At 54.9% G+C, this 11339-nt stretch overlaps 1 protein-coding gene across 1 annotated transcript in view; it reads right to left on the bottom strand.

Annotated features, from left to right (window-relative positions):
* The window catches only part of CACNA1G (calcium voltage-gated channel subunit alpha1 G), a 102093-nt gene extending 96268 nt beyond the window's left edge, over positions 1 to 5825 (bottom strand). The window contains exons 1-2 of the mRNA XM_019472170.1: positions 5721 to 5825; positions 5075 to 5208 (exon numbers count right to left, since the gene is read on the bottom strand). Coding sequence (XP_019327715.1) covers positions 5075 to 5208; positions 5721 to 5813 — 227 coding nt within the window. The 5' untranslated portion in view covers positions 5814 to 5825. The remainder of the gene's footprint in view (positions 1 to 5074; positions 5209 to 5720) is intronic.
* Between the last annotated feature and the right edge of the window lie 5514 nt (positions 5826 to 11339).

Here is an 11339-nt window from a genome sequence, read left to right as displayed (position 1 = left end):
CTCTTTTTTATTTTTTTTTTTTTTTTTTAAGGGATGAAGGGGCTAATACATGGGGAAAGAAAAGCCTTTGCCTGCAGTCACAGCGGGAGGCTGTGGCCCAGAGCCCCACGGGCAGCCCCACGCCAGTGCCTTCTTCCCCACGTCTGAACTGGGGAGCTGGAACAGCCCCTCGATCAGCCTCGTACAGCTAAAGTGCCCTTCAGAAGAGCCCTGCCTGCTTGTGAAGCGAACCAGCGCTGCGAGGTGAAGGCCACGCACTGGAAGCTTCACCCAACGCACCCAGCAGGAACTTTGCTCTGGCTGCTGCTGCCACAGGATCCCTGCTCCCCATGGAGACCGGTCTGGCAGCATCGCCCTTATCCCAATTTCTGAGCCAAAGAGCTTTTCAGAAACCATCCAGTGTTAGATGGAGCAGGGATGGAGTGGGGGACTGTGGCACCCCTTTCTCTCCTAGGTACTTATGAATACAGCAAGGCTTCCCACGTCATATTTCATCGCTGAAAATCAGCACGCAAAACCAGGAGGGAGCAAGACATCCTTAAGGGTTGTTTATGAAGGCTTCAGTGGAGCTAAATCTTTAATACAGCCTTCAACAGAGGGAGAAAAAATGATAACAAACATTAGAAGAAGTGTTCAGGAAGCAAAGAGAAAAAGAAACGGTGTCTCTGTTTCTAAAGAAAGCAGCCTGCCAACCACCTCCAGCCCCGGCTCGTCTCAAATCATAAGCAAAATATTCCAGAAGTGTTTAAGTTTCCTACAAAGTCTTCTAAGAGGCACGTTACCGTTACAGTGAGCAAAGCACAAACAGGACTCCGCAGGCTTGGCCAAACAACTGACTGAGCCCAGAGTAACAACAGACCCACACAACTCAAACACGGGATGATGCACAGCCCTGCTCAGAGGGGAGCAGAAACGCAGGCACGGACCCAGAGCCCTGCTCGACCCTGTGTCTGGAGAAGGCAGAGGGGAACCCTGTAAGCTCTTACAGCACCAAATTATCCCCTGATTTAAAGCCTCCCTCCTGGGAAAACAATTAACCATTGGGGTTGTTTGTTGTTTTGGGGTTTTTTTGATGAGGATGGTTTAAAGCACAATTCAATCCACAGGGATGCAGAGGTTCAGGAAAGTCCTTATCCGACCGAAGTCAAAACAAGCTGATGTCCTGCAAGCTGGTGGGACTGCAGCAAAGTGGCTGGCGATAGGGATGGCTCCAGCTGAGGAGCAGGTAGATCTCAATCTGTGGCTATCTTCTTCCCACAGACTGATTGGAGAAGAGCTCCGTGCGCCCTGCCCGGAGGAGGGGGAGGCAGAGCAGGTGCTGGGTCCCGAAGCAGCCAGGGAGATGGCAAGTCAGGACACATCTCCATCCCACAGCTCCGGTTCACCAGACAGAGCCTCAGCCAGCACCAAACTGTAAATGACTCTGCATATTTTTGGATGTAAACAAGCATTCATCCTCGATACATCTGCATCTTACACTGAGAGAGGTCGAAATCATATTGAATCGTCTTTAGAGGGTAAGAGCTGGCTTGCAACACCCATTAACCTTCAAGCGTTCTCTTAAAAGCTAACTCCCCAAATCCTCTTCTTTAAAATAACACAACATAATTATGTCATTCATCACTTGTTTCTTTCCCTTTTCCCCACACAACTCCATAACCTACAGCCAGAGCCATGTTTCACTAAGCTGAGTTTTGATAGTACAGTGCTATTCTCATCTCCAGCAAGTTTTACTGTAATTACGGAGATGTGTTGCAGACATTACACACTCTACAATTAGCACTAATTGCATTACATTGTCACAAAGAAGTCATTTACTCTCCATGAGCTCATGAGATTGGTCTGGACAGTTTAACAGAGCTGAGAAGTACTTAATGGCATGCCAGAAAGTGGCCAGCAGCGTGGCAGGAGCGAGCGCAGCACCTGAGCGACTCTCCCAGCCCTCTGCAAGCGAGAGATTTGGGGCAAACACGCACAAAAAGGTTTCTCCATTATTTCAACCCCTGGCAGGTCCAGAAACTTCTCAAGGAATAGAGAAGATGAAATGCCACAGGGTTTTGGGGGTTCTTTTGGAAGCCTCTCCTAGACGGGTGGTGGTTGGGAAGGGTTTCTATGGGAGATCTGCCCGTGGGAGCATACAGCCCCGGCATGCAACACATCCCACATGCCCCCCCGGCACGACGCACCTTCCCCACCCGATGCCCCGCAGACACGGTTTGCTGCTTCTCCTCTCCCCCTGCCATCACTTTCTGCAGCCCATGGGCAGGGAAGCAGCAGGGAAAGCAGGAGAGGAGGAGCCGGGGACCTGCCGGGCAGCGGGGAGCCCACGCTGTCCTGCTGCCTCCCCGCCTCCAACTCTTGCACAAAAAGGGGAGGAAAAAAGTGGGAAAGCAGAAGCTGAGCTGCTTTGTTGTGGTCACCAGGGCCACATGGAAACACCAGTTCGTGGGTCTCTTCCCCTGCCGTTTCACTGGGGAACCTGGCTGAAGCCCTTACGCGAGACCTACATAAAAATGTGATGCACTTTATCGGGTATCTAGCAAATACAGCGGGGATTTGAGGATTGCCCCAGCGCACGCTCTCCTCCAGGGCCACAGCTCGGGTCTGGCCCCTTTCCCCACATCACACACCTGCTCGGGCACAAGATGCCTCCATGTCAAGCTCGGCTTGTCCCTTGTTCCCGCGCTCTGCTGTTAGCACCGTGGTCTGGATGCTCGTCGGGGTAATTTGCCCCGTGTGGGAACCACAGAGCTGCACTCAGGGGCTACCGGAGGAATTTCCCTCCGTCTGGTTGGGATTTGACCCTGGAGTGCTTTTTTCTCTTATCCTCAAGGTGTTTTTTATCTACGTCTTTAGTCTAGTAACAGGCTCTGGTCCCTCTGTTTTTCCTCTGCTACGGCAATGGCCCATTCTTGCAGCCCGTTCGGCTTTCCCCGGCACTCGGCACTGCCAGGGACGGCTGAGGGACCCTCCAGGACGGCAGCGATGCTCTGCGAGGGATGCAGCGCTCCCGGCTGGACGGGCGAGGGCTGGAGGAGAGCACAAGGGCGCGAAAGGGAGCAGAGAAAGCAGGCGCTGGGGGAGGAGAGGCTCCGCTTTGTATTTAAAGGCAGTTCGATCCTTTGTCAGCTGAATTGGTTTTGACGGCGCCCAGATGGGAACAGTTCATGCACACGAAAGAAAGACCCATCATTTAGTGAGAGGCAAAGCCGAGCTGGCAGGAGTCACGGGAGCAGTCGAGCTGCGAGGCTGCATAGCCTCCGCAGCAAATAAATGACTCCATGCATCGGGGATGCGGGAAGGCGGCCTCATCAGAGGGGAGGTCAGTGCCGCTATCCACACTTTTCCCGGGAAGGAGGCAGCTCTCACACACCCAAATGCCCGTCCAGGTGCAGTAGGTGGGCAGGAGATCGGATGTGCGCTTAAGGAAAGTGCAACTATATTTTGGCATAGGTATTAGGATGGTCTCTGCTGATGTCCCTCTAGACCGAGGTCCCATCACAGTGGGGTCTCCATAGAAGCACGTCAAGGGTAACAACTAGCTCCAAAGGCTTTACAAGCTCAACAGGCAAGGCCAGGACCGGGCTGGGAGGGGAACGCAGCAGCATCTCCGGGCGGCAGAGCTGGAAGCAGCCCAGCACCCACCACCATGCCTCCCCAAGCCTCCCCAGCTGGGATGCCTGGCCTTGCTTGGGTCTGGTTCTTCATCACACTTAATTCTAATGTAAGAAATAATAAAGAAGAAGAAATAAAGAATACACAGGGTGGCTTTAGCAGGCTCCAGCCCTTGGCTGTGCTGCTGATGTTTACAACCCTACCAGAGCCAGCTGGACCCGGGGTCCCACCTTGTCCAATGTCCCATCGCTGCAGCCCCTAACGTTGCTCAGACACTTCAGGAGGAAACTTTGAGCCCTCTCCTAACCCAAGGAGCCAGAGACTGGTGCAGCTGGAAAGCACGAGGTTGTGGCCTCCTGCAGAAGATAGGTTTACGGGGACAGTTACAGCTCTTGGTCTTTCTGCCCTCCATCTCTGCCTCCAGTCTGGGTCTTGAGCCTCGCTTACATCTTCTGGGCTCTGCAGCACCCCGTGGCAATGAGTTTCCCAGGCCAAGGATGTGCTGGGAGACCTGGCACCTCCTTACTGGTTTTACTGGGCCACTGTTTTGGTTCTCCCAGACGCCTGGCAGAGGCGTGTGCCATGACCCTATGGGGCCGGCGATGGACCATAAGCAAAGCCCACCAAGGTGTTACCCCTTCTTGGGGCACACCAAACCTACACCGGGGAAACAGCCCAGCTGGGAGGGTCCCCTGCTCCTTTCCAGGAAAATCCAGTAAATTTGATCTCTAGCTCTATCAAAAGAGGAAAAAAACACTGTTTTCCCAAAGGTCTTTGGGCTCTTGGAGCGGGGAGGGCAGGCGAGGGCCGGCAAGCGATTCGTGTGTCAAAGAAACTCAGCTCACTGGCCGGGGGCCAGGGACTTTTCATGTGGGTTTCCAGCCTCTGCCAGGAGACTCTCGGGTGCTGGAAGAGCCTTTAATTCAAACCAGGTGCCTCTGAAAGGAAAACACTCAAAAAGGCAAACTTGGTCACTTTCCCCAAAAAAAAAAAAAAAAAAAAAGAGGGCAATCACACACATTTCGGTGAACTGTCCTCCCTGGTGTGCCGCTCCGTGCTCCCAACCACCCGCTCCACTGCCACCTTGCCCCATGGAAATCAAAACCACCAGTGGGGCTGGAAGGAGAAGAGCTGAGCCCAGCACCCGGCGAGGAGCCCCGAGGCACGGGCTGGCCAAAATCCACCGCAAACAGTTTTTGTTGCCCTGCCCTGCTCTCTCCATGAGCTGAGCATCAGCTCTCCCATGAGCTATGGAGGGGACCAGAGGGACTGCTGCAGTCCAGTGGTGATCCCCACTGCGGAGCCAGGATGGACAACACCGACAGCACCGATGCCCAGCAAGCCCCCAGCCTTCACCACTGCAAACCAGCTGCTCCCCCAAATCCGCCATTTGCCAAGCGGTGCCGTGAATGACAACAGAGAGGCGCGGGGAGAGGGGGACCCACCGCACCGGGCTTACCCTGCGATGACGATGAAGAAGTCCAGGCGGTTCCACGTGTCTCCCAAGTAGCATTTCTTCCCAAAAATCCCCAGTGCAATCATCTTGACGATCATTTCCACGGCAAAGAAGGCAAAGATGAAATCGTCGAAGCTCTGCAAAAGGAAGGGAGGAGGGATGCTCCTGCATCGCTGCACGCTCACACCAGGGGAGGGAATTAGAGACCTGAGTCCAACAGGGTCTCCTCTTGTACCACTGAGGGCTAAAATCCCTGGGCAGAGGCAGTGCTGGGAGTAGCCCCGTGCCTTCACCCAACCCAGTCTGACCGACAGCACCCACAGCACTGGGATAAAGGGAAAAGTATATTTTGGGCTCTGTTTTCACTATAAACTCAATGGTTAACCCTCCCCAAGCACTCCAAGCAAGGCTTGGCTACGCTGGGGCTGGCACAGCCTGGCAGGGGCTTTGCCTGATGACACCACGTGTTTGCATCCAAGCAGCAAAATCAGCATTTTTTATGTGCTGTCGGGACAGCCAGCGCAGGCAGGACCCAGCCATCCCAGGGCACCTCCGCCGCGGCTGGAGCCAGCTCTGCCGCAGCTCGGTCCTTCCCACTCCCCATCAACCTGGGCCCGCCGTTAAGCTAAAAGCAGCGGCCGAGCCGTACCTGGAGGATCCTGCAGCGCGGTGAGTCGCAGGCGATGTCCTCGCAGGGGTGGAACATGCCCAGAGTCACGCAGTTGAGCAGGATCACCAGCATGCTTACCCTCTCGAACCACCTGCACGGCGCCCCGTCAAGGAAGCAATGGACCTAGACAAGCATCCACAAGCGGCCACCACTGAATCAGAAAGGTTATTCTGGTCTTTAAAGCAAGGCGCATGCCAGCTTCTCCAGGTTAGATTTTATCTGGTTTTGCATGGAGAGCCTGCCTACTGTTTAGATACCTGCACGGCAAACCCATGCTGTGTTCTCCCCACGCTGACATCGGTGTCTACAGCTAATGCGAAAACCGCTATAAAATGAAAGTTGCATGGCACGAGTGCTGAGTGCTGATGTGATGGATTAAAAAATTAAATTAAAAGAACGATATCAACTTTTAGGAAAAAAAACCCAACACACCGTTAATTTCCTCTCCTGGCATTTTACGGAAAAGCACTTTAACAACATTACAATTTTCTATTAACCATGTCACGGCTTATCCCAGGGGCGTTCCCCTGAAGTCATTGCTTGAACTTTTCATTCCCAGTCCAAATTAAGACTGTCAAAACCATTAACTGACTGCCTAAAAGCCTTAAGACTGTGAGGGCCAGCAGAGCCCATCCCCTACCCCGATTGCTGCCTCTTGGAGCGATTTTAAAAGAGCTGAGCTGCCGGGACAGACTTTGGATGCTGTTACTTTTGGGGCAGAATAAAGCATGCTGCTGCAGCAAATCCTCATAGGGATGGTTCAAATCTGGTACCCAATTTCTGCATCCTTCTAGGGGGCATTTCCAGCCAGCTCCCAACTGTCCAGGGCACAGAGCTGTGAAATCCAGGAGCTGGTGCAGCGCGGTGCCGGGGATGTTTTCCAGTCTAGCACTGAAAACACCCCATCGGCTGCCGTGACCCACAGGCAGTCGGGGCCACGCTCCTGCCTGGGCACAGGCAGCAGCTTCCAGGCTCTAGGAAAATAAGCGTGGCCCTTGTCAGACAAGAGCTTTCGCTGCAACGCGGTAGCGGGTGGTGTTTGGGAGCCCGTGCTGTATCGTTATCTGGCTGGGGAAGAAAAAGGTGAGGATGAATCAGCAGGTGCCACCCCGCTGGGCACATGGGGCTGGAGCTGGCAGCTCCTGCCACCCATCCTGGGCGAATTCCTGGGAAATCACATGGGACTGAGTCACAGTTTGGTTGCTGGTAATCTGGATCTTTTAATCGGAAGAAATGTTTACAAGATATCGGGATAGACATTCCAACTGTCAGGTTGGGGCTATGGGCTGGAATATTTAGCCCAAATATAGTCCTGCGGGGCCAGGCGTGGAGGGCGGGCTGGAGGAGGGGGCAGGAGGCTGCCAACAGCAGCCACGGGGGAGCCACGGGTGTTCCCCGGCTTAGGGGGCTGGAAAGCATCCTTTTGCAGAGCCAGCCGTGTCCATGGCTCTGCCAGCGAGGAACTGCAAAGCCCTTGAGAACATAAAGAATTAAAAAAAGAATAAGCATGTGTCTGCAAGGGCTGTGAGAGAGATTCAGCAGGGAAGCTCGGGAGTAGCCTACTTGGTGGGGTCAAAACCCGCAGAGACAGATGGATGCTTCCCCAGACAGGCAGCGCTTCGTGCAAAATCTTTCATGGCAGTGGAGAAGACCCCATGCTGGGCCTGGCTTTCCTCTGCGGGCTCCATCTCAGCTGGGCACGGGACCTGGGTGATGCTTTTGCCACGATGGGCAGCTGCTTGGATGCTGGCTGGGGACCGTGAGCTCCCCGTCAAGCAGAGATGGGCACACAACCATGATGTGCATCTACCTGGAGCCACTTCCCATCTCACCTCCTCCCTCTCCAAGACCTAGAGCAGCCCTAATGCCCACCCAGGGCAGCTGAGCAGACCCAAGCTCACCGCAGCCCCACGTCCAGCACAACGGGCTGAGCGGTGGCTGAAATGGGAGGAACAGCACGGGATGGCACTGAGGGCAGCCTCCCCATCCTCCTCCGGCATGCCACAGAGGGCAAAGCCGTGGGTGCCCCTCGATGCTTGCTAGCGTGCCGGCACTGGCACCAGAGACTAATTGCAAGCGGAGGGTAGCCAGGGGAGTGCAGCCCCCCCAAGACGCCACAACCTGCTGCACACGGGGCATGAGATGCAGCCGGGAGGGAGATGCGGGGACCAGCGCCAGGGCTGCACCCACCAAAGGGTCCCCCCGCAGTGCAGGCAGGCAGGCAGCAGCCCCCACCTGCCCAAACACCCCGCTACCCAGAGCCCCAGCAGCCCCCGTCTTGGCCCAGGTGCTGACACAGGCACAGCCCCCCCACGCTGCCCTCCCCAGCGAGGCGATGGCGAACGCACCCCAGTCCCGTCCCCCCCAGCTCTGCCTGTGCCCCCAGCCCAGGGCTGGTCCCTGCCCTCCCACCTCGACTCCTCTTGCAGGAACAAACATCCCGCGGGCAGGAAAACAGCCTGGGGAAGGCAGGGACCCAGAGAGTGGGCGGGGATTTTATTTGCTGATGGCAGGGGTTTTTTCCCAGCTTTAACCGCAGACCCACTTATCAGCATATCGCTCCCTCAAGCAAATACATTTTAGTCCAATATAACACTTCACCCTGATTAAATATTGCTGGGATGGGGACCCCGGTGGTGCCGAGGGCGGTATGTTAATGTGCAGCTGATAGATCAGAAGGTTGGGGGGTTTATTTTATTTTTTTACCTTTTTTTTTTTTCCAGTTGAATGAAACTTCAAGCTCTTTCTTCTGCTAATGGGATTTTCAGAGGCACACAAAGTGCTGATGGCTACGGCTTTGTACCGACCCTCCTTTGAGCCGAGAGGCTGACAAAGGGAAACTCTTCAATTAGCAAAAGCAGAAGGTGCTTTATTGAATGCCACTCGCTGCTGCTGCACAGGCAGCGAAGGGGCAAAGGGGCTTTGGGAAGCACCAGAGACCACGCTGGTCCTCGGCCAGCAGCTGAGGCGAGGAGGAGGAGGCAAACGCTTGGGGCAAGGGGCAGCGGTGGCACTGCCACCGCCTCTGGCCCCGGTGCTGAGCTGAGCCCACAGTCCACGTTGCACGAGGTAAATACTCACTGGGATTGGAGCTGGCCCTGGGGGGGTCCTGCTCCCTCCTCATGCCGAGCAGGTGGGGAGCGCAGGGCTGATGTTTAAAACCAATGAAAAATGGGGTTCACACGTACACAGCAGGTAATCAGCCCATCCGCTCCATCCCACGGGTGCTAGAGAAAGAGTCCCCGCTTTTCAGGGTCACCTGCTCGCCCCAGCTTATTCTTAAAAATCCACATTTTTACCATCAACTTGGTCAAGACAGACAGCCAAAGTGTTCACTGATTCTTTTCGATTAGAAACATATATTTCTGCCACACAGAAATACCCGGTAAGACTTCTGTTGTAACCTGACTCTTAAAATTTGTAAAATAAAGAGGACCAAAAAAAAGGAAAATATCCAGAAGTCGCTCACTTGTTACGAACAGGAGCCTTTGCACACAGCAAGAGCCTTCAGCCCCCCCTCCCACCGTGAGCAATCCCCATGCTACCTGCCTGCACTTGGCAGAGCCCGACCTTTTGTAATTAAGAGGCAAGAGCCCCAGATTCAATTAGCCAGCTCTACCCAGCTTAATATAATCAAAATAGAAAGATATTGCATTATGCTTGCTATGATTTGGTTGCAGAAGTTTGGATCAAATTCACCAGCAAGTGAATTAAATGGGAAGCTGTTGCTCGAGGGCAGCGGCAACCAAGAGGACGGCAGGCACGATGCTCGGTCCATCAGCAGCCCGGGCTCTCTCCGCTGAGCCGGAGCACGCACACCACTCCCGACGTGCTCTTTGGCTTGGGGATGGGGAGAGCGGACACAGCATCACCCGTCCCCAGAGATGGTGGTCCGTTCCCTGGAGGGGGCCAGGCACCGCTGCCAACAGCTGAGCTGGGTACGGAAGGGCAGCGTTTGGTGATGCTTTACAGGGACAGATGCTCCTCCGGGTGATTAATATTTATTTCTGCCCTTGGTGCCCTGCTGCTTCCACTGTTCTCCCTCTCCTCCTTCCCTGCACCCCCCTCTCTCCTCTCCAGCTCCTTCCCTGACCCCCTCCTCCAGCTCTCCCTAAGCAGTGCCGGTGCTCCAGCAAAGCAGCGGCTCCAAGGCAACATGCTGCCGTCCTGCCACGGCCAGGAGATGGGGTGGGACCCCCCAAAAGCACAGCCGGCATGATGGGGAGCGGGGCTCCGTGGACAAGGTGGGGACCAATGCCCGGGCAGCCCTGCAGCACCAGGTGCTGCAAGCTTGTATCCTGCAATAAAACCCAACCACAGAAATGCATTGAACTGCCTGGGTCCGGCCAGGTAACGCTCCGGCTCTGCTCTGCTGCCTGCTTTCTGGGGCAAGGAGAGATCGTTCAGACCCACGGGCCGTGGCCGTGGCTGCGATCGGGTCCCCCATCACCACCCGCAGTCATTTCTTTTGTGCCAGGCAAAGCCTTTGCTCGCCGGGACAGCGGCTGGTATTTGACAAATGTGCCGAAGGCGCTGGCGAGGCCTGGAAATTTTTGTGCAAATGTGATGTGAAAATTGGGTTGAAATGACAGCCTTCCCCTGCAGTGTCACTGAGTCCCACCAGCTTAGGAGTGACACTGGGATAAGCTGCAGACGTTAATGAGAGCGGAGTTTTAGGCTTCATTCATATCATCAATTCCAGAAATAGCCCCGTTGACAGGAGCATAATGGGACTTCCAGGGTCTGGCCTTTGGGGGCAGGGGGAGGAGGCAGGGACTAAAATCCTAAAACATTAATTCAGGCCGTTTGCAAGGGAAGTTAAAAGGCCTCAGAATTAATCTGCCTCACGGATAGAAATAATAACCCCTTCCCAGCTTCACCTCCGACTGCACCAGACCAACAGGAAAAGGCTCTTAATGACATGCCCAGTTGAAAGGTTACAGGATTCCCATCACAATCCTGGATATTTAATTTGTTGGGTTTTTTTTTTTCCTACCATATTCCTTCAAAAGCGAAACCAGCACCCATCTTCTGCTTTTAGCATTTGCAGGAAGCATTTGCACCCCCTTGGACGCTGCGTGCCAGAGGTGCTCTCAGACCACCTTTACCTGGTGAATCCGCTTGCCTGGCTTACAGCTGGGCGCTGGCAGGGATCTGCCCCGGCGTGATCCTGACATGGTCTCTACCCCACGGGTTTGCCCTCCCAGATGTTTTTCCAGGCGTGATACCTCCCCTCCCTCCGGGGAATGCAAGAGTAGGATAAAGCAGGGAAGACGCAGCAGGTTTACAGCCCTTCTTGCAGCGTCACGGCACCACACCGGCAGCAAAACTGCTTTTTCCTGGCGGGGTGGATAACCCGCTGCGGGCACGGCAGCCCCGGGCACGTTCATTGCATGCATGCGACGGAGCGTGCGCTTCCTGCCCCGCAGTCCGCAGGGATTCATGCCAGGCGAGTCCGATCACCAGGGCATTCCTGGAAAGCAAAGCCGAGAGGCGCTCCTCTGGTGGGGCTGCAGCAAAGGGGTTTAAAAATTCAAACAGTGCTCAGAGAGCATTTCCACGACGGCATTTCCACGACGGGCCTGACGCCTGCCCCAC

This window comes from Aptenodytes forsteri, unplaced genomic scaffold (assembly GCF_000699145.1).
Source record: "Aptenodytes forsteri isolate BGI_AS27 unplaced genomic scaffold, ASM69914v1 Scaffold563, whole genome shotgun sequence".
Taxonomy (NCBI): domain Eukaryota; kingdom Metazoa; phylum Chordata; class Aves; order Sphenisciformes; family Spheniscidae; genus Aptenodytes; species Aptenodytes forsteri.
Note: the sequence above shows the minus strand (reverse complement) of the source record. Positions and strands in the feature narration are given on the sequence as shown.